We start from the raw sequence: 27,342 nt of genomic DNA, 5'->3' as shown, positions 1-27,342 counted from the left end.
CCTAAACTAGGTTACATGTCTATGTATTTTCATGTTTTTTTTCCTCTGATAATAACACAAAGCTCTGTTTTAAAGTTTTTTCTTTTTTAACATAAAATATACATGTAAACAAACATGCTTACTGATCTTGTTACCCCTCTAGGTATGAAGGACTCTCTAACCAGAGCTCAGCAGCAATGTCCTAGGCTGTCCATTTACAAATCAACTTCCCCATCAGATCGTGGCTTAAAAACAAAAACAAAACAAAAATCTTAGAATTGAAGAGTTACGGAGAACAATGTAGGAGTTTGAATTTCCTTTCCTTTATTAAAAAAAAGAAAAAAGAAAGAAAGAAAAAGAAAAAAGAAAAGTAATTATTCCAGGTTCTTGGGCATCTCTACTATATGTTTTCCCCCCAAATAGCTCAAAAAGATACAGGGAGAGAATAGGGGTGGACATACAAAGGAGGACAAAGGAAAAATAAAAGGGGGACAGAGGGAGAGAGGGACAGGAGAGAGGGGAAGGGGAAGTAAACAAGTGAAAAGCAAAGATTGGGTAAAATCTACCTACTTGCCCAAAAATGCCCCCTTTTACAGCCTGCTATATGTGCAGGGAGAGGGACATAAATTTTGCCAAAGCTGAGCAAACTTAAGGATGATTTATTTGGAAAAAGGTATGTACAAGATGCTTAACAGGGATAGAGGGAGTGCTCACTGAAGCAAAAATGTGAGATGGTAGAGGAAGGAAACACTTAGCCAGCCAGTCCACTGCTTCCCTTCTAGCAAAGGCCTAAGAGGCACTCAGATCTGTGAACACTACTCTCTTGTGGGGATGTTGGAGGGGAACTAAATATTCAAAAGAAACCACACACACACACACACAATGTGTGCAAGCACGCACACACACACACACACACACACACGAGAAAAAAAAAAATACTACTTTAAAAACCAAAGCCTCTCCAGAGCCATCTCAAAACTCTCTTCTGCCCAAGTGTAGGCAATAAGCTAATGCAACAAGTACTTTAAGATTGAATGTCTCTTCTTCTCTGTTATTTTCTAGTATAGCTCCTACACAGAGCAGAAGTAAACATTCTGGCTATTGCCCATCCAAGAGGGACTGGTGCCAACATCACTGACTTGCCTCCTAGTAGCAAGTGAGCATGGAAAACAACAGACCGTGTTGCAGTAGCCAAATGCAGATGATTACCTTGCTCTGGCAAGTATTTCATTAAAGGTTCAGAGGACTAGATGGACAGACGGGTTGGGAAGGAATCTTTGAGGGCATTGATGTTTCTGTGTTAATAAGGAACTCCTCTCCCTCTTCCCCCTCGTGGTGGGACTCTTGCAGCCCCCCGGTAGAGTTTTCCATAAGCAGAAGACTGAGCTGGGCCCCCCCACTGAAGAGTTGTTCCTGAGCTGTTGGCCCCAGTGGCTCCTGGTCCCAGCTCCCCATAGTTTTGCAATTTGGTCTCTGCATGTACCACAGAGTTACTATTTCCCTCAGACTTCAGGAATGGTTGCCCAACTACTGAGTGTAATGCTAAGGGGACCCTGGTAAAACGGAGGTCCTGGTCCCCTGGGAACTGAACTGACCCTGTGCCCTGGTAACTGTTGGATTCCCCAAGGTGGCTCACAGAGCCTGAGAAGGTCCTGTTCTTCACCAGGGTCTGGACCAAAGATTCTGTCAAGGCTGGACCAGAACTGCGTTCATCAGTGTCGGTGGCACTGAACCCTGTTTCAGGCCCATCAGTGTTTCCGTAAGTCCTGTTTGGATGGGATCGGGTGGAGTACTCCATTGATCTCAAGGCCTGGTGCTCATGTGGCAGGTGGCCAGGAGGCTCTGCTTCAGGCTGGGATAAAAGTTGCAGCAAGGCGGCTGTCACGGCGGGATTCAACTCCTGGGGGGCGCTGGAAAGATCGCCTTCAACCAGAGGGGGTGGAGGTGGCGGCGGTGGAGGTCCAGGGGGCTCAGGGGGCCTCTTCTCTGGTGGAAGAATGTGAGGAGGACATGCTGTGGAAGGGTTACTTCTTTTAAACACGATCTTAAAAATCACATGTGATTATAAACACAAACACATACTGCCCAACATAAATAAATACCAATACAAGCAATCAGATATATTAAAGAAAAAAATCTTGGGATCAGCAAACTGAAATTTATAAATAAAATAATTAAGCCATTAGAAGTAAAACAGCTGTGTTCTGGATCTGACGGCTGGTATAAAAAGATGTTATGTTTGAAATGACTGTCCTGAATGTTTCTGTCTGAGATTTAGCGGGCTGTTGGGAACCTCTCCATCTCTTCTGATGTTAGATCAAAACATTATTGAAAATAAAGCAGAAAGAAGAAAGATGAGAAGCAACAATATACACGTTGTAGTCACATTTTAAGGACATGATCTTTCTGTACAACGTGAAAATATGGCTAACACATTTATACAATGTTTGATGATATAAGATTAATCTGAAATACAACTAAATATATAGGAGAGATGCAATTAAAAAAAAAAAAAAACTTCTTAATACATAAAGATTCTTTGTTTCTCCAAATTGTCATTTCTCTCTATAAACCGTATCCTCAAGAAAAGAGTATTAATCAACCACATTGTTATTCAGCTTCCTGAATAATTGTAATAATTGCAAAGACCAAAGTAATCCTATTGTAATTTCCAATTGTGTTTTCTTACCTTCTGCGTGTTTTTTTAATGCTATGAAAAAAATCATTCTAGCCGTGTTACGCAGAACTGGACTGTGTGCATGCAGGGCATGGTGGTGGACACCTTTAATCCCAGCACTCAGGGAGGCAGAGGCAGGCGGATCTCTGTGAGTTTGAGGCCACTTTGGTCTTCAAACCAAGTCCAGGACAGCTAAGGCTACACAGAGAAACCCTGTCTCAAAAACCAAAACCAAACAAAAAAAAAAAATGTGTTCATCCTATGTTAAGAATATACTGAACTACTACTGAACTCAATTATTACTAAGAGCTCTTACTTGAAACATGTCCCAGATTTTCCTTATTCACTGTTGTTTAAATTTGCCTAAAAACGCACTTTTACCAAGGCAGGACATGAGAGAGATAAAATGACTTTACGTTACACACAATTAGTAGAACAAAAACATAGTAAGATTAATGCCCTCAACCTGATAAAGAAAAGGTTTAATGTTTTGGCTTTATCTTCCAAAGGACCAATTTTTCTTTTCCCAATGGGACCATTTTGAAACATCTACATGATCATTCTTCTATTTTGTTAGTTAATGATATAATGTCATTACTTAGTCAAGCCCAAACCAGTTTTGGTTACAACTTGACATTTCTGTAGTATAATAAGTGTACTTTGTAAGATAAGTAGTTACAATAAATAATACTCCCCAAGTATACAAATGAAAGCACTCTAAAAACAGTAGACAAGTCAGGCCTGTAACGCATGCCTTAAATCCCAGCATTCAGGGAGGCAAAGGCAGGCAACTCTGAGTTTGAGGCCAGCCTGGTGTACAGAGTGAGTTCCAGTATAGCCAGAGCTATCGAGAGAAACCCTGTCTCGAAAAACCAACAAGAGACGGGCATGTTGGCACACCTTTAATCCCAGCACTCAGGAGGCAGAGGCAGGAGGGTCACTGTGAGTTCAAGGCCAGCCTGTTCCACAAAGCTACTCTAGGCCAGTCAGGGTTACACAGAGAAACCCTGTCTCAAAAAAAAAAAAAACAAAAAACCAACCCCCCAAGCCCCCCAAAAAAAGCAAACAACAAAATACAACAATCCCCAACCCCCCCCCCCCCCCCCCCCGCAAAAAAAGAAACCCAAATGAACGTTGTGCAGTGAAAAATGAGGCCAGGTGCTATTATAAAACAACAAATAGGGCAAACAGCCTAGAGTTTCTGGGATTGAAGGCACAAAACAGGCAGGCAACAGGGTATCAACCTTCAGTTCTGAAATGAAATAGTACAACTGTAATATGTAAGTCTACATTACTTGTTGATTGGCTGGTCAGCTGAGTAGCAAGGAAAAAATTAATTTAAGGCAGAAGAAATCAGCTACTAATAATTTACAATACTTACAAAATCTAAATAATCTGAAAGAATAGGAAAATTAAAGTATAACCATGTATTCTATTTCATACCCTTTTACTGTCAATACAAGTTATCTCTCTTTATAAAGATATCCAAGTACCAGAGACATTAAAAGAAAAAAAGAAAACACCAGGTTTTTTAATACTGAAAAAACAAAACAAAGCAAACAAAAAAAAAAACCCCACAACAACCTCTAATTTTAAAAAGCATGGCTGTAAAAGTAGCAATTAAAGTTTATATTTTTCTAGTTAAACCATTTTTTCATTAAAGAGCTACTAAGGTCAATAGGGTTTCTTAAAGGAACTAAAACTAAAAATAGAAACTATGAATCATATTGCCCTCAGATTTAAAGTGCTGATATTGTCACTCCATAACAGTTTTATACTAATGGAAGGAGGTAAATAAATGTAAAAAATAGTTAAAATTTTTCTTTTATTAGGTTTCAATCAGTATCCTTTCTTAACAAGAATAGAAAAACAAAATTGCCAAACTAAGATCATCCCCTTTCTGCTTTATACAGTCTGCCCTCTGGTGGAAGTGCTCATGAAGAGTGAAATGGCCAAAGAAAAGGTACCAGGTGTGGTGGGAGGCAAGAGGCAGAGGAGGATCACAGTTTTGAGGTCAGTTTGTGCTACAAAAACTGTAGATATACAAGATAATCCAGGGATGACTATAATAATTAGTTGTGAATTTTGGTGGTTGGTCTTTTTGTTTGTTTGTTTTTGTTTTGTATTTTTTGAGCTAGGGCCTTACCATGTAGGATCGGGTAGGCCTCTTGCGTGCAGGGATAGAAGTATGTCGAGCCGTACCCAACCTCTGTGCTCCTCCTTAGGTGTGCCCTGTTCACATACTCCTCTAAGAAGCTTATCTAATTTCTGGCTCTATGTCATGACTTGTCTTCTGTTCAACTTCATCACGGACTGGATAGATTGCTGAGTTAATTATTCGGTGAATATTTTCCAAACAGGATATTATTTAATTTGACCAAGATCTTTCAGGTACTTTCTGAGTTGAAAATTGTTATTTATTTTTTGAGGGATGACTATGTAGGACTGGAATTTGAGACAGGAGATAAAATGCCTGCTTTAGTTCTACACAGCCTTTTCTTTATTTAAATGTAAATATTTATTTATTTTCATTGTATTAATGTTTTGCCTCCATATATGTCTGTTTGCCACATGTGTACTTGGTCCCTGTAGTGGTCAGAAGATGGCATCAGATCCTCTGGAACAGGCGTTACAGGCAGCTGTGAGCCACTGTATAGGTGCTAGGAATTAAACCCAAGTCCTTTGTAAGAACAGCCAACGCTCTTAACCTCTGAGCCATCTCTCCAGCCCCAGCATTAGCCTTTTGTATTACTCTGTCTACTAAAACCACCGTAATCATGACTGAAAATAACAAGTGAATCAAGACATATCAGTGTGTAAATTCTAGTTTTGTCTGCCAATAATTAGAAGCACAGACTTACTTAAATTTCTTAGGCTGCAATTTTCCTATTCACAAAAGGTTAATTTTATTGTCTTTCAGTTTTAACAATTTTTAATAACATGCGAAAAAACAGGGTACGTAGTTGACCTTCTACTAATGAAAATAAAGAATATATTTTCTGTACCAACCCAGATGAAACATAAATGCAGGATCCTAAAGTTCAAAGTAAGTATACCTCTTCAGCCTCTGTGCCTCTTCTTGTTCCCCAATTCATGGGATCTTCAGGGAGAATGAAAATTTCCAAGGAGTTGAAAACACTTTCAGATAGTAAGGTTTTGCAAACAGATTGTGGATCAGAACTGATGGAGAATTTACAAAGTGTTTCCCTCTAATAAGCTGTATAGTGTGGTCATGTGACACAAAAATTTTTTCCCCTTCAGATTTTGTTTTTTCTTTTCATAATGCTTACTTCCTGATTCCACTGTCAACTTTCAGAAACACAGACTTAAAACAATCAATTTTAGGTACTATTACTTTCTGGAAAGAAAATGTAATGTGTTTATCTGCTCAGAACAATTCCTCAATTATATTCAGGACCCGAAATGACTTTTTATTAGGTAGGACTTTCTTGACTGTGTCTTCCAAATAAGATTCTAGTTTCCAGGATCCACTCTACTAGATGTAAAGAACAATTTGATGTTTATTTCAGATTTTCTAGGGCTAGTACCACATACATAGCGGTTCAAGATACTTCAATACCTATAACTTTGGTTTTCTTGATTAGAACATAGGGGCTTTACTTACCAGTAACTTATTAATTGGAAAATTTATCAGCATATGAAAGGTGCTTTGAGACTTAAATGAAAAAGCTGGACAAGATATACATCATTTGGTTCTATGTTCTCCTGATTACAGAAAACTGAAACCTAGACCAATGATGTAAAAAAGAAACTATTAAGAGATTTTTAAGAGGATCAACAGCACCTGAGCTCAATGAGATTCATGACCGGTCTGTTTACCTGCTGCCTCCTCCTGTGGCATTGTAGGGGTTCTTCGGGGCCCCTGGGGCCCACTATTCTTGTCACTGGTATTTTCCTCCAGATTACCTGCTGGCTCTTGGGTTTTCATCAGCTGACTCAAGAGAACTGCCAACATATTCTGCATGTCAGCTGGTGTGTTTGAAGCTTCAGGAGTTGTCTGTTCTGCTGAAGGTAGGACCACAGGCACAGAGGGCACCTCCTTCAGTGATTCTTCTGGGGCTATGGATTCTGAGTCCTGCTGCTGGGAATTGGCTTCAGTCAGTGCACTAATAGATTGATTCAAGGCTTCCAGCTGCTGTTGCATCTCTGGATTGGAGTGGATATTAAGCAGCTGTGCCATCTGAGGGATGCTCAGGTCAGTTTGGCTCTGTAGCAGGTTTAATAACACTGCCAATTCACTTTGATTCAGCTGCTGTGTGATGTCACCAAGGCCTGTGGGATGAGAGTGGAGCCAATATAAGATGACAAGGAAGGGCAAGGCCGTTTGACTTCATCTGACAAAAGCAATTTATAGTACCCAAAGCTATAGTTTCATTTTGAATGCCTCATAATTACTCAGATTATTGCACTACAGTTTAATCTTTATTTTCGTATAAAAATGTAGGGACTTGGACTGGTGAGATGGCACAATAGGTAAAAGGCATTTGACACTAGGAATGACAAGTGTTATTATAAAGCACAGGACTCATATGCTAGAGAGAACCAATTCCTACAAGTTGTCTTCTGATGTCTGCACAGATTATGTGGCACCTTCAATAAAATTAATAAACAACAAATAAAATACAAGGACTAACTAAAGTATCTCTGCACTATATATAAAAGTGACATTTTGGGGCAGAAACATGGCCCAATGGTTAAGAGCACTCACTGCTCTTCCGAAGGCACTGAGTAAATTCCCAACACCCACACGGCAGCTTACAACCATCTAACTCTCACTTCTGGTATACAGATTACAATGTACATGTAGATAAAGCACCCATATACATAAAACAAACAAAATGGGTCAGTGATTTTCAGCCATTATTATATGTAAACACTGTAAAGATGGATTTAAAAACCCAGGTGCCAAAGAAAGAAAGAAAGAAAGAAAAAAAGAAAGAAAAATTTCAGGTGCCTAATGTGCCACAAGATTTGGCATTTATTCAAGGCTTTTTATCTTGTATATCCCAGAGTGCCCTCAAAGTTGGTGTGTAGTAGAAGATAACGTTGAATTTCTGATCCTCCAGATTCTACCACCTGAGTGCTATGTAGCAATTATTTGCCACAACATTGACCTGAGGGCATTTATTTTTTAAGGTTTTCTGGATGAGTCTAATATGTACCAAATAAATGTTAAAAATAATACTGTAGCTGGGCGTGGTGGCACACGCCTTTAATCCCAGCACTTGGGAGGCAGAGGCAGGTGGATCGCTGTGAGTTCGAGGCCGGCCTGGTCTACAAAGTGAGTCCAGGATGGCCAAGGCTAAACAGAGCAACCCTGTCTCCAAAAACCAAAAACCAAAACTAAACAAACAAAAAAAAACTGTGATCTCAGTTACTTTGGAGGCTGAGGCAGGAAGATCATACGTTCTGGCCATTGGGTCAATAGAGAAGGGAAAATGAAAAAGTTCTGCAGTTAAACAAACAAAAACAACAAAAAACCTCTGTGATATTATAGGAGAAATTCTTGGTTGTAATGATTATTTTGACACTGTTTTAGTATAATAGGTCAAGTAGCAGTCTACAGAATCAACTACATTTAGCAATTGTGATTTGACATGACTTGATTCTAAAGTCTTATCAAACCTAACATGATGATTTTAAATTATTGCTAGCTCAGTGATTAATGGGCCAGAGAACTTGAGTTCTATTCCCAGCACCCACATCACAGTTAACCATTGTCTCTCCCAGAAGATTCGACATCCTTTGTTGGCCTCTGCATGCATTAAGCATAAAAGGTGCACAGATGTACATCCTGACAAACACCCATATACATAAATAAAATTAATTTTAAAAATCCATGAGTAAACTAACCTAAGTTTCACTTACTTAATTGGCTGGTTTCTTCCACAATAATTTACATGAAATATAATATTCCTACTGTAAGCTTTCTGAACAATGTGCAATAATTAAGACTTACTTCTCCTCAGAAATGGAGACATCAATCTCTTTTCTAATGCTCAACTGGACAAAAACACAGGAATATGAGCATATATGCATTCTATCCTCAAAATCTACTCAAGCACACTTAATAAAAACAGAAGGCTGCATCTCACCACTGACCTACTGCATCCCCAGGACCAGGCTCCGCCTTGACAGGAGCAGGCTGAGGTGGTACTGGGCTACTGCTCTTCACAGGCTCAGCTGTTGTTCCTGAGGTAGTTTCTTTTCGAGGAGCTTTGGATGGAGGTGGCTCTTCTATCACAACACCACTCTGCCGTTGCCGTCGACGTTTCTTACTCCACAATTCATGGCAGTCCTGCCAGTGAGGTAGGCTGGAAAACACAAAACAAAGAAGAGTAGGTAGTGAGGAAATGGTAGAATAATGAACTAAATTAAAAAGCAAGGGAAACAAAGAAATGTTAGAATGCAGTATAAAAAGAATAACGGCAGGTGGTAGCTCATAGAAAGAGACCCAAAGATTTATGGAGTAAGAAATAAGAATCTTACTAATACTAGAAGCAGCTCCTATATAGTCAAATACTGGTTTGGGTGGTATAAAATGAAGAAAGATTTTTTTATGTCACTCGGGAGGTATAGGCAGGCTGATCTCCATGAGTTTGAGGCCAGCCTTGTCTACAAAATGAGTCCAGGACAGCCAGGACTACAAGAGAAACCCTGACTCGAAAAACAAAAGCAAAAAAAGATCTTTTATGTGCCATAAAGTTAAACGTGGCTATGGAATCTCTGAAGATCCTATAGTGTACAGGATATTCATAAAATTGTAATGAAAGAGGGTCACAGATATAGCCCAGATAGCCAAGGCCCTTGTAGCAGAAGCCTTACCACCAGAATTCAGTGGATAGATAAAGGAAGAATGGGAGCACTTTGTCCTCTGACCTCTATGCAAGTGTCGTATAATGTACATGTGTGTGCACGTACACTCATACATGCACATACATACACAAATATGTAAGTTAAAAAAAAAGGATTAAAAATAAATTATGATGAAAGAGATCCACACCAAGACTGTATTTACATAAAAAGTCATGGAGACAAAGGCAGACAGATCTCTGTGAGTTCAAGGCCAGCCTGGTCAACACAGAATGACAGCCAAGTGCTCAGGATACAGAGGCAGGCAGGTCTCTTGAGAGTTTGAGGCTAGCCAGGTCTACAAAGCAAGTCCAGGACAGGCAAGGATACACACAGAGAAACCTGTCTCAAAAACCCAAAAACAAAGCAGAAAAAAACAAAAACCACAACCACCTTAATAACCTGACACTGATGCAAACTATTTAAAATTAGAACTGTTCTGGCAGTGTGAGAAATACATATTAAAATGATTATACCGGAAGGAATGGTTAAGAGCAAAAACTACAAGGAATATTTTCAAAGATATTGTTTAGCATAAAATGTACTAGAGATTCAGAAATGAAAATAACTTGAATCTCTGACCATGTCCCCCAGATGGGGAGACCTGGTGGCACTCAGAGGAAGGATAGCTAGTTACCAAGAAGAGACTTGATATTCTGAGAGCATATATAGGGGGAGGAGGTCTCCCTCAGTCACAGACATAGGGGAGGGGAGAAGGGGAGAAATGGGAGGGAGGGAAGAATGGGAGGAAACGGGAAGGGCTAACAATTGAGATGTAATATGAATAAACTAATAAAAAATAAATTTAAAAAAAAAGAAAGAAAAGAAAATAACTTGAATCAAATATAGTTAAATTTATTGCTTATTTAATATATCTGACCTTATCCACAGTAACACTCCATCTGGACTGACAATCATTTGCAGTTATTTTGATAAGCCTATCTTTTTCAGTTTCTCTTCTTCTGAGTCAAGCAGGAAGTTTAGAATCATTATACAGCCACCAAAACTTACTCTGGAGGTGCCATTTTGCTGAGTTCCACATCTTTAAGGAAGTCACTCTGTAGGGTCTGTTCCGCTGTGCAACGCTTGCTAGGATCAAGTGTCAGCATGTGGTCCAATAAATCAAGTGCTGCTGCAGGAATGCTATAGAAAGAACAGAGAAATCAAAACTCACAACTCCATGTTCTCAAACCAAGAAGTGCGTATCAAAAGTTATTTGAATTTCCATCTCATAGCCAGGTACAGTGGCCTACGCTTATAATCCAAGCACTTGGGGAAACAGAGGCAGGCAGATCTCTGTGAGTTTGATGCTTGTCTGGTCTACAAAGTGAGTCCAGGACAGCTAAGGCTACACAGAGACATCTTGTTACGAAAAACTAAAAGAATTTAATTCTCCATGTAAAACTGAGCAAAGAAAATTGTAAATTGGCTTATGTAAGCAACAGATCTCAGTCATGATTTAAGAAATACTACAACGCAGATGAAAACTAATGAAACCAACAATTCTGTTCTCTTTCCATAGGAAGATCAAAAGAATACAGGAAATCCACATATTGTTCAAAATAAAATGGCTTTTTTATTTGTCCATGGCCTTCAGGAGAAAAAAATTAGAAATAGGGTCTGATCAAACAAACTCTTCAAAAGTAAAATGTCTAAGGCTAGAGAGATGGCTCACAGGTTAAGAACACTGGCTACTCTTGCAGAGGACCTGGGTTTCCAGTACCCACATGCCAGCTCATAATCTTCCAAACTCCAGTTCCAGGGAGCCAACACCGTCATCTGGCCTCTGCAGTTACCGGACACATACACGCAGGCAGGAAAAACATTAATCCATGTAAAATAAAAATGGGCTAGCTGAAGTGGCTCATCTGGTAAAGGAATCTGTTACCAAGCCTTATGACCAGTGTTATATCTGTGAAACCCATATGGTAGGAGGAGAGTGGACTCCTGAAAATTGTTTTTTTTTACCTCTACATCCAGACCCGTATACAAATATATGAATGAATATATGAATGTGGCTTGGCTTAGTGGTGTACACCTTTAAGATAGAGGCAAGTGTATCTCTATGAGTTTGAGGCCAGCCTGGTCTATGTAGTGAATTCCAGGCCAACCAGGGGTGCATAGTGAGTCCAACTCAGAAAAGCAAAACAAAATGACAACAAAAATGTAATTAAAATGTTGTAGTAAATTGGGATTAACTGTAAAAGTCAAATTCCAAAAGAAGCTAGAAACAAAAAGAGATACAAAAGGACTTTGCTAAACTCACAAAGAGAATTCTTCTCTTAGGCGTCTCCTATATTGCTTCTTGGGTTTCATAGTGTTGAAGTAGGGCAGCTTGATAACATCAGGCCACACTGCTGGACAAGGGCTACCACAGAGACGACTGAAAAGAAAGCCAAAATGTAAGTGCAATCACGTCAGTCATTAGCGCCATTACTTCTAGAGGTTCTTCAAGAAAAAATTACCATCTTCTGAGGTCTGGACACTCTCACATATTACATTATTACACTAGTAGGTATTGAAACAAAAGAAAATAAAAAAAAGCAAAGCATAACCTTACTTGGTCTAAAGAGGAGCAATATAAAAGAAAACATACTGGAAATACTAAAAGCTAGCAAGAGAAAAAATACTGAAAATACACTCAAAATGATTCATTTATTTTATAAAAAATGTTTTTAACCTACAAATGTTCTCATTATCAATTCTATTGAATTAGGCTAGAATTAATTTCTTTCTTTTTTCATTTTTAGAATTAATTTATCTTTCTTTCTTTGGACCAGGTCTCTCTATTATGTACCCTGGGCTATCCTGGACTCATTGTGTAGATCAGGATGGCCTTGAACTTAGAGAGATGATCCTATTTCTTCCAAGAGGCTGAGATTAAAGGCATGTGCAACCATACTTTACAGAATAAATTTCATATGGTAAAAATTTAGTAGTTTGTGGTCTCAAAATGAACAAATAAACAAAAACAAACCAAAAGAGAAAGAACAAGGGAAACGAACAGAGAAAAAGAAAAGGAAAAAGGAACAAAGCAAAGTATAGCAAGAGGGCCCAAATCCTATTCTAGTTTCCAGCTTTCCCTAAATTGCTTATTATGGGTTACATTTTTAACTATGGCTAAAGAAACAGCTCAGTGGGAAAAGATTACTCCTGCCACACCTAATGACCTGTGTTCAATCCTCATGACCCTCATGGTAAAAGGAAAAAGAAAATATGTACTCCACAAAGAATTAAATACAGAAAAACAAACAACCAAACATTCTATTCACATCCTATATAGTTAATTAGGCTTCACGTTCTTTGAAAGCAAGCTGTGATTTTTATCTCTTCTAAAATTCAAAGAAAAACCAAGCTTTATTCACGGTACACACTTATTATTGTATTTTTGGTTTTTGTTCAGTTGGTTTCAGTTTTTGTTGTGTTTTGTTTTGGGACAGGGTTTCTGTGTAACCTTGGCAGTCCTGTAACTTGATCTGTAGACCAGAGATCCTCAACCGTTGCCTCCTGAGCCCTGTGTATCCTTTATTTATAATGTATGTGTATTTACATACATATGCATGTGGAGGTGTTATCCACCTTGTTTTTGAGATAGGCTTTCTCACGTGGTCTGAAGCTTGCTGAGGGTGTTAAATTGGCCAAGATCACCTATTTCTTCTGCCTCACCAGCACTGATTTGTAACATTACACGGCTGGATTTTTTTTTTTTTTTTGGTATACTGGTTCTGGGAATCAAAGTCAGCTTATCATGACTACAAGGCAAGTACTTTACAACTGAACCATTTACCTAGCTCCCATTTTACTTTTTATTGTTTTAAAGATTTCAATTACGCTGGGCATGGTGGAACATGTCTGTAATTCCAGCACTTGGGAGGCAGAGGCAGGTAGATCTCTGTGAGTTCAAGGTCAGCCTGGTCTACAAAGCGAGTCCCAATCAGGCAAGGCTACAGAGAAAAACCCTGTCCTGGAAAGAAAAAAATTCAATTACATTTATTTAGTTTTTGTCTGTTTTTATGGGAAGTGGGGCATATGACATACCACACTAGTGGAGATCAGCAAATAATTTCCAAGAGTCAATTCTCTCATGTAGACGGAATGTGTCCTGTCAGGTCACATGGTAAGCACCTGTAGCTGAGAAGCCATCTCCCTGGTCCGCTGCAGCCTGGCTCTACAGACACCATCAGGCCACATGTGAAGAGCTGAGGCTCCTTACATCTTTTTCCAGCCCTTTTTTCTACATTTACTTAATTAGTGTGTAAATGCACACACACACATCAGTCAGTGGACAGCTTTCAGGAATATCTCTTTCTACAACATGAGTACCAGCAATTGAACTAAGGTCAAGCTTGAGAACAAGTGCCTTTAGCTGTTAACCCATCTTGCCAGTTTTTTGTTTTCTTTTCTTCTTTGTAAGACTTAAGACATAATAGAGCTGGAGTGGTGGCTTCAAGGTTAAACAGGATCCAGACTCAGTTTCCCCACCCACATGGCAGCTGACAACCTCTACAGCTCCAGCTCCAGGTGATCCAACACCCTCTTCTGGCTTCCAAGGGCACCAAGTACACATGTGGTGCAATTACATACAGGCAAGCAAACACTCAAATACATAAAATTACAAAAATATGTGTGGATATGAGCTACCATGAGGTAACTAGCAACAGACCCTAAATTCTCTACAAGAATTGCAAGAGCTCAACTTCTGAGCCATCTCTCTAGCCCCCTAAAACATAATTTCTATGTCCACATGTTCCCACAGAAGATACTGTAAGCTGAACCGAGCAAAGAGACATATACTAAAATATCAATTGGTGGAGTAACTGAAGAGTGTTACAGAAACTGGAGGATTTCATTACCCATTCATTATCTAGTTTTCAAAGTGTGGGTCATGACTAAGGCCTGCATAACTGTGTCATGATGAATTTGGCAACAGTAAATGAAAAATCAAATGTGCAATAAGTCTGAGATGATTTCTGTCAGTGACCCCCAGTGTTGTGTCGAAAATCTTTTTTTTTTTTTTTCAAAACAGGGTTTCTCTGTGTAGCCTTGGCTGTCCGCTGTCCTGGACTCACTTTGTAGATCAGGCTGGCCTCGAACTTACATCAGCCACCTGCCTCTGCCTCTCGAGTGCTAGGATTAAAGGCGTGCACCACCACACCTGGCTTACTTCACTGAAATCTTGATTGTGAACATACAACAACCTTGCATTATGAGTTGTATAATCACATAAATGCTGATGAACACTGCCCTGTATCTCAGTTCAGATTTACACAGTCATATTCTGAACTGCAGTTTTGGTTTTATTATGTATACAGTGTTTTGCCTGCATGTACACCTGCACTCCACAAGACAGCACCAGATCTCATTATATGTGGTTGTGAGCCACCATGTGGTTGTTGGGAACTGAACTCAGGATCTTTGGGAGAACAGTCAGTTCTTTTAACCTCTGAGAGCTATCTCTCTAGCCCATGTTTAGTTCTTTTAGAAACATACTGGCTTAATTATAAAAGACAAAGGGTATCTGGGTAGTGATCTGGGTGCCTTTAATCTCAGCACTTTAGGAGGCAGAGGCAGGCGGAGCTCTGAGTGTTGAGGCCAGTCTGGTCTACAAAATGAGTTCCAGGTCAGCCAGGGCTTTGTTACACAGATAAATCCTATCTTGAAAAAAGTAAGAAAGGAAAGAAAAAAAGACAGGCAGGAGCTTTAGCAAAGCACGGTGGTGTACACCTTTAATCCCAGCACTCAGAAGGATCTCTGTGAGTTCCAGACCATTCTGGTCTACACAGCAAGCTCTAGGATAGTCAGGACTAGAGACCCTGCCTCAGTAGGTGGGTAGGTAGATAGAAGAATAGATGGATGGATGGGTGAAAAAAAAAAAGGTAGGTTGGAGTGATGGCTCAGGGGTTAAGAGCAGTGGCTGCTCTTCCAGAGGACCCAGGTTCAATTCCCAGCATCCACACGGCAGCTCACAATTCCTGTTCTAGGGGATCTAACACCCTTACACAGAATCAAAACACCAGTGTACATAAAATAAAAATAAATAAAAAAATTTTTCAATATTTTCCGACCATCAATCTTCAGGATATAAGTATCAAATTAGTCTACTTTTAGACTGTATTATAGAAACTATTTGAGTTAATCACTTGAGCTTCATTGAAAAAATAAATCAGGCTGGACAGATGGTTCAAAGATTAAGAGCACTGGCTGTTTGTCCAAAGGTCCTGAGTTCAATTCCCAGCAACCACATGGTGGCTCACAACCATCTATGATGAGATCTGGTGCCCTCTTCTGTCCTGCAGGTACACATGAGGGCAGAATACTGTATAAGTAATAGACAAACAAATAAATAAATGTTTTAAAAAACGAATTTCCAATTATTTATATCATTTATGCTGAGATGAAGTCTCAATACTTTGATAAATTCTGACTTATCTAGAACTCACTATGTAGACCAGCTATGTGCCACCATGCCTAGTCTTTTTAAATACTGGGGTTCTTCACTTATTTATCTGTATATCTGTTGCATATGACTGTGTACGGAAGTCATCAGACAAGTACTGGTGATTGGTTCTCTCCTACCATGGGGTCCAGGGATGGAAAGGCTGCAAGGCTGACATCCATATGCACACACATAAATTTAAAATTAAAATAAAGCTGGGAACAGTAGCACACACCTGTAATGCCAGGACTCAAGGAGGCAGAGGAGGGCAGATCTATGAGTTTGAGGCCAGCCTGGTCTACAAATATAGTCCTGGACAGCCAAGACTACAGAGACACCCTATCTTGAAAATACCAAAAACATAAAGTAAGTTAAATATTTAAATAAAATTTTTATGTGAAGATAAAGAAGCATGTCTACCTTAATATGCAAATTTAATTTCATGTTTAATAAATTAGTATATGTCAAAGATTACCATAAAATAAATTATATTTATCATCAGTAAGTGTTTGATTAATATTCCCCAGGGTTATGTAAAAACTTCTCAGGTAAAACGAGATGAGTGAAAAAAGTTTAAGAAATACTTATTCATCATACACAGGCACTTAAGAGCATATGCACAACTATACCTGATCAGCTCTAGTTGAGCCAGTTCCAAATTGGCTTGAAAAATAGGTTTCTTTGTGAACAGTTCCCCAAGGATGCATCTAAAAGGAGTACATTTCAGAGGTTAGAAAGAGATCACTTGAGCGAATCTAAAGTGTGTCTCAATAATCTTTTATAATATCCTGAGTTACATGTACTAACTATATCGTGTGGTAAACTAGCACAGAACTTCAATTTCTGGTTTCCTAAATGATAAAAACAACTTGTAGTGAAAGCAGACGTTATAAAGGATTTAAATTTGCAAGCAGATCAAACTCTGCTGCCTTTAGACAACAGTCCTTTATAAGCAAAAAAAGTTAGGAGTTCTACGGTCACACCACAGTGATCTAAGGGAATACAGTTTCACAAGGATGCATAGCAGTTTCTACAAAGGGATTATTAACTTTTCTTTCATTAACTTGCTCTGTAGAACTATAGTATACTATCATAAACCATCTGGCAATATATTTGCAAAGAAAACAACGTATTATCAGCTAAAACCAGTTTCATCAAGAATTTTAAATAAATTGTCTAAACACCTTTGTTATTTTGAAATGAACATTCAGGGACAGAAGATGGTTCAATGAGTAAAGCAAGTACTGAGGTCCTATGTGTGAATCTACAGAAGCCATACATAACTGAGTGTGGTTGTGTATGCCCATAGTCCTAGTTATCCTGTAGCAAGACAGGAGACAAAGGCAGGAGAATCCCTAAAAGTTGGACTAGCAATGAATACAAAAGGGACACACATTCCTTCATTCATGTATGTAACAAAATATGAGTAAAATAAAACTTTAGAAAAAAAGGAACATCAGAAATAAAGAGATATATCAGTGGTTAAGAGCCCTTGCCTCTTTTTTGACAAATTGGGTTCAATTCCTAGTACTACATCGTAGCTCACAACAATCTATATTTCCAATTCCAGGTAATTTCATACATTCTTCTGAGCTCCAAAGACACCAGGCATGCATGAATGCATGCATGCATGCATACATACATTACATACATACACACGGACAAAATATTTACACACATAATAAAATAGATATTAAAGAAAAAGAAGCCAGGTATAATGGTGCATGCCTTTGATCCCAAACAGATCTCAAAGTTCAAGGCCAATTTGGTCTATATGGTGAGGTCTAGGATACCTAGGGCTATATTATAGATACTCTGTCACAAAAAAACAAACAAACAAACCAAAACAACAATAAAAAAGAAGAAATGGTTTTCAAAGCAAACAATTTACAGTACAGGTAGAGGCACCTCTGCACCACCCTGCGCGGCTATGTTAAATTTCTTAAATTTGACAATTATGGTTATATAAGAGAATATTGTTTAAAAGTATTTCAGACCAATGAAAAGGGGGAAAAGTGTATAAATACTCCAAACACTTCATCTGTCTAAAACAATCTGTAGCTCTAGAGGATCTGAATTCAGCCTCTGGTCTCCAGGGGCATCTGCATTGGCTTACATATCCACATACAGACACACACCTAAATAAAAATAAGCTGGCTGGGCATGGTGGCACACGCCTTTAATCCCAGCACTCGGGAGGCAGAGGGAGGTGGATCACTGTGAGTTCAAGGCTAGCCTAGTCTACAAAGCGAGTCCAGGACAGCTAAGGCTACACAGAGAAACCCTGTCTCAAAAAACAAAACAAAACAAAACCTTCAATCCCAATTCTTAACAGGCAGAGATGTTGGATCTCTCTGAGTTGGAGGCCAGGCTAGATAGCCAGGGAATACATAAAGAGATCCTGTGTTGAAAAAAGCGGGGTTTTTTTTGTTTTTTGTTTTTTTTTAAATGCTAACAGAGTGACACTAATTATTTTAATGTACTTTTTGTTGGGTCTTGAGAACATATGGTCTCATATAGCCTAGGCTGGTCCTGAACTTTCTCCAGCCTGTACCTCCAAAATGTCAGGATTTCAGGCCTCTGCCACCACCCTGGGCTCTATACACACGTTCATTTAAATAGAATATTTTTACTAATTGAGAAAATATTTTTTTGTTTTTGTTTTTCAAGACAGGGTTTCTCTATGTAGCCTTGGCTGTCCTGGACTCACTTTGTAGACCAGGCTGGCCTCAAACTCACAGCAATCTGCCTGCCTCTGCCTCCCGAGTGCTGAGATTAAAGGCGTGCGCCACCACGCCCGGCTGTGTGTTTTTATTTTATTAATTCTTTTGAGACAAGGTCTTGTTATGTAGCCCTAGCTGACCTGGAAGTTGATATGTAGACTAGGCTGACTTTGAACAACACACAAGCATCCACCTGGCTCAGCCAACCTCCCCCTCAGGTGTTGGGCTTAACAGCATGTACCACTCAGCCAGGAACTTAAATATTTTAAATGAGCCATATCTGTTATTTGTTTGTATATGGTGTAACAAACTGCCCTTGACCTTTGTTGGTTATAGGGTGTCATCAAAAACCAAATAAATAAATAAATAAATACACACTTTAATCCTTAACACACAAAATGTGGCTTTTAAATTTCATTTTCAAGTCAGAAATAGTGTAACTGTCTATAATCCCAACGCTTAGCAATTAGATACAGGAGAATTAGGAGTTGAAGGTTTTCTTGGCCTATACAATGAATTCGATGGTAGCCTGGGCAAAATATGACCTTGTCTAAAGAAAAGAAAAATATTTTTCAGAGTAGCCAAGTTGGTGCACACTTACAACCCAGCATTTGGGAGAAGAGGCAGGAAGATTGCCACAATGTAAAGGCAACATGGTGTATATAGGAAACAAAGACAGTCAGGGCTAGAGAGGTCCTGAGTAGAAAAATCAAAAGGAAGGAAGGAAGAAGAAAAGAGAAGGAGGTGGGAGGAAACATCAAAAATGCTCCTTAAGAGAAATGGCTGACTGCACATAGAGGACTGGAACAAGAAAACAAGGAAGAATGTTAAAAATTATTAACAATGTATCAAGAACTTTCAAGAACTAACCCAATCAAGTTTACACTACACGGGGCTGGAGAGATGGCTCAGTGGTTAAGAGCACTGCCTGCTCTTCCAAAGGACCTGGCTTCAATTCCCAGCAACCACATGGCAGCTCGCAACTGTCTGTAACTCCAAGATCTGACACCCTCACACCAATGCACATAAATTAAAATTAAATAAAATATTAAAAAAAAAAAAAAAAAAAGAAAAATGTTAAAATTAAAAAAAAAAAGTTTACACTACACAAAGATTAGGAAGTTTGTTTCAGTTTTGGGTTGTTTTGGTTTTTTAAAGATTTATTTATATATGTATCTGAGTACTCTATTTGCCTGTATGTCCATATGACAATGAGAACATCAGATTCCATTATAGATGGCCTTGAATCATCAAGTGTTGCTGGGAACTGAACTGAGGACCTCTGGAAGAACAAGGAACACTCTTAAACCACTGAGCCATCCCTCAGCCCTGGTTTTGGCTTTTCAAGACAAAGATTCTATGTGTGACCCTGGCTGTTCTAGATTCCTTTTGTAGACCAGGCTGGCCTCAAACTCACAGTGATCCACCTGCCTCTGCCTCCCAAGTGCTGGGATTAAAGACATCCACCACCACACTTGGCCAAGATTAGAGAAGTTTGAACAAGAACTAGTACAATAAACACTGGAGAGATGGTTAGAATGTTATGAGCACTTGCTCTTCTTGAAAAGGACCAGAGTTTGGTTCCCAGCACCCATGTCTGGCAGCTCACAACTACCTGTTACTTCTTCTGGCTCTGGGGGCTCTCTCTCTTCTGGGTTATGTGGGCACTTCCACACACTTGGCACTTGCTTATGCACTTTCCTCTTCTCTCTCTTACATACACACACACACAATATATATATATATATATATTTTTTTTTAAAAGAGTACAATAATAACAATGAACCAAAACATATCAAATATGTAAGTCTATCAGTTCCTAATGAACCAAATAAACAAGACGACCAATAAACTATATCTTCTCACGGGTCATTTTTAAGAGAAGGTAGAGAAAATACCTCACTACTTTCAAAATTGGTAAACAAAGAGAATTAGCTTTCCTGCAATACTAAGGATCAAACCCAGGACTTTGAGCTATATTCCCTATCCTTAATCCTAGGATTTTCATGGGTTTTGTTTTGATTTTTTAGACAGGGTTTTTCTATGTAGCCTTGGCTGCCCTGGACTTGTAGAGCAGGCTGGCCTCCAACTTACAGAGACCCATGCATCTTCCTTTGCCTCCTGAGTGCTGGGATTAAAGGCATGCACCACCACACTAGATTGTGTTTTTGTTTTCATAATAGTGACAACAATAATAAAAACCCAAACTACGAGAAGTCTACAGAATAAATGATCTCGCTTTTTCCAAGGAGACAAGTAAACAAATGAAAATCAAGGGATATACGGGGAATGTTAATTAAAGACTTGAGTTTGTTATCCCAGCTAAGTGGGGCTGGGACAAAAGCATTACCATTTTCAAGAAAGCTTAGGGAACTGAAAGAAGTTGTTTTTCTTCTCTTTATATTCATGTATGTGTATGTAAGTATGCATATGCTTAGAAAGCAAGACAAATAGCTAATATGAGAGGAAATGGCACATGCTAATACCATGTGAATTATAGACAAAGCAAAAGGCCTTACCCACAGCTCCAAACATCAATGGCTGGTGTGTATCTTTCCTCTCCCAGAAGCAGCTCTGGAGGTCGATACCACAGAGTAATGACTTTGTTTGTGTAAGGGCGACTGAAATATACAATGATCAGAATATAATATTTTTTTGCATTTTTTTTATATCTTTGATAAAAAAATGTAACTGACACAAACAAAATGGCTGTCAACTGACAAGGAGATTGTTAAAACAATTCCAAAAGCAAATTAACAGGTCAAAAGTAAGCTGGACAGAAGTGAAACATGAAGAAATCACTCGCAGACCAACTTGGGTTAACATACTTCAATAGAGGGCTGACTGATGGTGTTTGAGATTTAGGTGTTCCATGGCATGGTGGCACATGCCTCTAATGTCAGTATCCACATGTGTGGAAGAACACAAATACACACAACTTCAGCTTCAGGGGGATATGATGCCTCTGCAGTCAAGTGTGTGTGAGAGCAACACATGCACACAAAACTAGGAGGGAAAAAAAAGTCTTTACAAAAAATCCCAGCAGAGAAGGCAGATTGCTGTGAGTTTGAAGCAGGACAACCAAGGCTACACAGAGAAACCTTGTCTCGAAAAACTAAAATAATAATAAAGGCTGGGCATGGTGGCTCATGCCTTTTAATTCCAACACTCTATAGGCAGAGGCAGGTATATTTCTTTGAGTTCAAGGCCAGCCTGACTTCAGTACAGGGAGTTCTAGGACAAACAGTACAATGTAGAAACCCTGTGTGAAAAACAAACAAATATAAAGGATCTCGGTGGTGACACATTAAAATAATTAGGGAATTCTAACAGTCATTATAATTTGTAGAATTTCAGAGTATCAGAAAATTAAATTAAAAGGATTCTTCTCCAATTCCCACAATCAGTTTTACTTTTTTAAAACAATTTCTTTTTTCTTTTTTTTTCCTAAAAATATTTTATTTAATTTATGTGTGCTGGTGGGAGGGTGTCATATCTTGGAGTCAAAAACAGTTGTGAGCTGCCATGTGAGTGCTGGGAATTGAACCCGGGTCCTTTGGAAGAACAGGCAGTGCTCTTAACTACTGAGCCATCTCTCCAGCCCTTTAAAACAATTTCTGAGACAGTGTTTTTTGCTATGCCAAAGTTGGGCCACGAACCATGGGACACAGGTAAACCTTCCCCTTTGTAGTTCTGATGAATGCCTCACCTCTCTTCAGAATTATAGAGCCGAGCAAGTCCAAAATCTGCCAGTTTGATTTGCCCGCTGTAAAACAAACAAGCAAACAATCACTTTCATAAGTAAAAGCAGTAGCCCTCAAACTACACTTGGAAATTTAAGTGCCAATTAAGGGGCTAAAACAATTATAAAAATGAATATTAACGCCTGATCTTGTTTCTACTATTAATGGCTACCCACCCCAATTTTGCCTCTCCTGACCAAATCATGTTTTGCAGTATTTTTCCTTTAGCTATTATTACATTTTTGGATTTGATTTCTAATTTTTCTTTTTGTCATGGAGTTTGCATACATGAAACAGCTTGGTCTTTTAACTCCTAAATTTAGGCAGTCATCCCACCTTAACAGCACCAAGAACTGGGACTGTATGCATACATCTCCCACGCCAGCTATTAACATTTATTTATTTATTTAAATTTTGAGTCATAGCCCTGGTTCAACCTTACTCGTAGACCATGCTGGACTTGAACTCAAAGATCCACCTGCCTCTGCCTCCTTGTGCTGAGATTAACGGTGTACACCACCACACTTGGCCTTTAAATATGTATTCTGTGGTAGCCATTGTTCCTAGTACCTGTTAAAGTGATACCTAACGACATAGACATGAAAGGAACAGTGAAGGCGGGCATGGTGGCACACACCTTTAATCCTAGCACTAAAGAAGCCGAGGGAAGAGATCCGGGTTCATGGCCAGTACGGGCTTCAGGGTGAGATCCTGACTCCAAGCACCAACGACTGGGTGCACATAAGTCCCTGACTTTAATCCCTAACACTACACAAAAATAAAAACCAAACAAACAAAAAATAAACTTGCCAGTGTTTTGCTCTCATAAGTGATAAATCCAATAATAGGCCTCAGTTTATAAATCTATACTTTTGCCCCCACAGTGCTGGCAACTGAGGCCAGATCCTCACACATACTAAACAAGTACTCTGCCAACCCCAGTTCCGAGTCTGTATTTCTTTTTCTTTTCTTTTCTCTGAGGAAAGGTCTCCCTCAAAATCCAGGGAGGCCTAGAACTTGAATTTGGGCTGGTCTCCAGTGCCAGTTTCCCAATTGCTGAATTATAGGGACAAACACATAGCTCTGAATGTGCATTTCTAACAAGATCATACATAATGCCAGTAAAACTGGTAGAGAACTGTAATTCTATAATCACCCTTTATTTATTATTGTTATTTTCAAACTATATGTTGTTATGGACTACAGGCTTATAATATTTATGCCTCAGCTCGAGAGGCATAAGTATTATGCCTCCTTTAAGGAGTCACAGTCACCTTTGACCCTGCTCTCCCTCCTCCTCCTTCCCATCTCTTAGAGCACTCTAGGTATCAGACTCATGTATACGTGCATGCTAAGCGCTCCCCTAGTGAACCACATTCCCACCCCTCAGTACAGTGATGTCAGGTTATATTTTAAGAAAATTAAACACAAAATCAGGGTAATTACTCGTAAATTATGAACTACTCAGAATTATGTTTATCTAACTAAACTTATGTATCCTATTTTGATATTTATAGCCTTGCTACATTTGGAGAATGAAATGCTAATGAAAGTTTTTTAGAAAGGACTGATGGCATCTGAGGTGCCTGATGGCTCAAGTAAAACAAAACTCAGATAGTGAAGAGAAAAGGCTGTTCTAGGAGATATTCCTCAAACATATGAGCAAAGGGACAATAAAAACAAGAAGAGCAATGAAATTTTACATGAAACCAGCCGCTATCATTCTTAGTAAGGAGTCTATAGACACCTTTATCCACTTGTCCAAAATATCATTCCTTTTTTTCTGTGTGAAAGATCTCGCTATATAACCCTGCCTTGCTCTGAATTCATAATCCTTGAGTTTTAGCTTCCTAAACGCAAAGGTTATATAAGCATGAGCCACTTTATCTGGATCATTACATTTAAAATTTTAATCGCTAAACAAATTCCAGAAACAAACAGGAACCAAAAATGTAAAGGAATATTTATCCAATATCAAGAAAAATAGTTTCTGAAATTTCTTGACCAGATGATTAAAAGTAGATCTGAAAATTAAAATGGCAAGAAAGTAAAGTATTTCTTCACTTGTTTGGTTATTATCCTTTACTTCTCTATGTGCATGTGGTGGTGTTGGTGGTGGGTGGGTGGGTGGGTGGGTGTGTGGGTGTGTGTGTGTGTGTGTGTGTGTGTGTGTGTGTGTGTGTGTGTGTGTGTGTGTAGATCAGAGAACAAGTTGCAGGAGTCAGTTCACTCCTTCCACCTTGTAACTTCTGGAGACTGAACTCTTATCATTCTTGAAAGCAAGTGCCATCTCACTGTCCCTTGTTTACTTTTTGTGGTGCTGGAAATTGAACTTAGAACCTCATGTAAAGCCAGGCAAGAAGTCTAACATTAAGCTATATACCTAGCACATTTAATTGCTTACTATTTAATCACTTAAAGGTCTCCGTCTCTCTCTCCTCTCTAGACAGGGTTTCTCTGTGTAGCCTTGGCTGTCTTGGAACTTACTCTGTAGACCAGGCTGGCCTCAAACTCATATATCCACCTGCTTCTGCCTCCCGTGCCCCACCACCACCAGGCAAAGGTAAGGTCTAATAGGCTAGGCTAGCCTGACTCTCTAATGTGGAAGTACCTTAGCATATGCAACAGAACAAAAAAACCTACTCTTGTTTTATTATATCCCCATGACAGAAGCAAAATACACGCACACAGAAGTAGCAGAGAATCCTTCCTGATACTGATTTTAAAACATCTTTTAACTTACTCTTTAAGTACTCAATGGTTTTATTTTTTTTAAATTCAAGTGTCTGTCACATTATCCTTCTATCCCTTGACTGTGCTGCATACTCACTTACACCTCACACTACACTAATGTCACCTCTGACCTTTTACTTGGCAGACTTTCTTAAGTGTTATAATTTGTAATCTGAAATCTATGACTACTTCCTTTGTAAATATGACTATGTTATAGACAACATTTGCCTTATTCCTATCTTTTTAGCTATTTCTCTTAGATTCTGATAATTTTATTATTCAGACAGGATCTTATTATGTAGACCAGGCTAGCTTCAGCCTCAGAGATCCACCTGCCTCTGCCATTATGCCTAACCTAAAGATACACTTCCTCCCCTGCAACGCCAACTATAGTGGTACACACCTTTAATCCTCTGGGAAGCAGAGGTAGGTGGAATGCTTCCAGGCCAGCAGGTTACATATTGAGGGCATCTCATTATAAGTACACATATTATTTTTATGTGTAGCTGTGTGTGCCAGCATGAGTTTATGCACACTACATATATGCAAGAACCCTTGGAGGTTCAAAAAGGGCACTGGATCCCTTAGAACTGGAATTATAGCTGGTTGTTAGCTCTTTTGTGGGTACTAGGAGCCAAACCCCAGCCATCTGCAAGAGCAGTAAGTACTCTTAAGCACTAAGCCATCGGCCTGGCCCCTATGGCACTTTTAAAAGGCCTTTAGTCTCTCACCATATGGTATTAGTGGCCTTCTAAAACAGAAAACCTGGTCTGTCAGTTGTTTTAAATGAGACTAACATGCAACATCTCTCCAAAACAATATGGGCTCAAGTTTGGAATGAAAGTTTACATCTCAGCACTTGGGAGGCTTAAGCAGGATTACTGTGAGTTAGAGAGCACCCTAGGCCACAGAGTAAGACAATTGTTGATAAATAAAAACAAAACCAAAAAATGAGCAATTTAGTCCTTTTACATTTATATAGTGAATATCATGGAACCCAACTTAGCTCATCTCTTTCTGCTGATAACCTCTCCTGGCCATCCCACCAACTCCCACTCTGGAAACCAACATGGCCAGAAGACTCTTCACCTTCCTTAAGAATGACTAGACAAAGGAACCAATGCTGGTAGTGTGCATCAGCTTTGGAGCCTCACTATAATTATGCCCTCACTAAGCCCCTATTACAAGTGTGCAGCCATGGTCAACTAGGCCACACCCAACAAGCACCTAGTGTGACTGTGCTAAACAATGGAAATATGCCCAATATGCATAGCCATTCACAGGGCAAAGATGAAATGGTTAAAGAACTGGTGAGTAATTCTGATGGAAGAGGTCTCGTTTTCTGTGGCACCCAATAAAAATGTAAAAAAAAAAAAAAAAAAGGAGCAAAGTGTGATGGTGCATGCCTTTAACCCCAGCACATAGGAGGCAGAGGCAGGAGGCTCTTTTAGAGTCTGAGGCCAGCCTGGTCTAAGAGCAAGATCCAGGACACAAAAAACAAAAAACAAAAAGCTTTTCATAAAGTCTATTTTTGGAAACAAGGTCTTGCTATATAGCTCTGACTGGCCTGGAACTTACTATGTAACCAGGCTGGCCTTGAACTCATAGCTCCACCTGGCCCAGCACCCTAAGGGCTGTAATTAAAGGTATGTGTCACTAGGGCTAGTAGCCTGAGATGAACTTGAATGCATGGTTCTCCTGCCAACTTCCCAAGTAGCTGAGACTACAAATGTAATTATAGATGTAGACTTAAAAGAATGAACCTTTACCTTTAATAAGAGATTCTGAGTTGCAGAGATAGCAAGAGGAAAATAGTGTTCAAGCTGGCATCAAACTCCCGACAACTCCCACATCACCTTCCCGAGTAGCTGGGACTGTAAGACCATTTCCCGAATTCCAATTTAAGAACTAATCTTTTTACATCATGTTTGCCTCACAATAAAGGCATATACTTTTAAATAAGTAGTGTTTTAAACCTTTGAAAACCATCCCTGCTTGAACTGTAAATAAAAGCTAGCTCCTGGGCTAGAGAGATAGCTCAGAGTTTAAGAACACTGTCTGTTCTTCCAGAGGTCCTGAGTTCAATTCCCAGCAACCACATGGTGGTACACAAGCATCTATAATGTGACCTAACGTCCCCTTCTAGCCTACAGAAGGACATGCAGGCAAAACATTGTA

The 27,342-nt window shown here is 39.2% G+C and overlaps 1 protein-coding gene across 2 annotated transcripts in view; it reads right to left on the bottom strand.

Annotated features, from left to right (window-relative positions):
- Window positions 1–884: 884 nt before the first annotated feature.
- Cdk12 (cyclin dependent kinase 12) overlaps window positions 885–27,342 on the bottom strand; it is a 54,790-nt gene continuing 28,332 nt past the window's right edge. The window contains exons 7-14 of one of the 2 annotated variants that reach the window (XM_051158475.1): window positions 22,398–22,454; window positions 21,208–21,309; window positions 16,595–16,672; window positions 11,796–11,912; window positions 10,541–10,672; window positions 8,780–8,991; window positions 6,497–6,949; window positions 885–1,992 (exon numbers count right to left, since the gene is read on the bottom strand). In XM_051158475.1, coding sequence (XP_051014432.1) covers window positions 1,280–1,992; window positions 6,497–6,949; window positions 8,780–8,991; window positions 10,541–10,672; window positions 11,796–11,912; window positions 16,595–16,672; window positions 21,208–21,309; window positions 22,398–22,454 — 1,864 coding nt within the window. In that variant the 3' untranslated portion in view covers window positions 885–1,279. The remainder of the gene's footprint in view (window positions 1,993–6,496; window positions 6,950–8,779; window positions 8,992–10,540; window positions 10,673–11,795; window positions 11,913–16,594; window positions 16,673–21,207; window positions 21,310–22,397; window positions 22,455–27,342) is intronic. The other variant, XM_051158477.1, reaches the window with a different exon arrangement.

Source organism: Acomys russatus, chromosome 16, assembly GCF_903995435.1.
Source record: "Acomys russatus chromosome 16, mAcoRus1.1, whole genome shotgun sequence".
In the NCBI taxonomy this organism is placed as follows: domain Eukaryota; kingdom Metazoa; phylum Chordata; class Mammalia; order Rodentia; family Muridae; genus Acomys; species Acomys russatus.
This window is presented reverse-complemented; position numbering and strand designations above follow the sequence as displayed.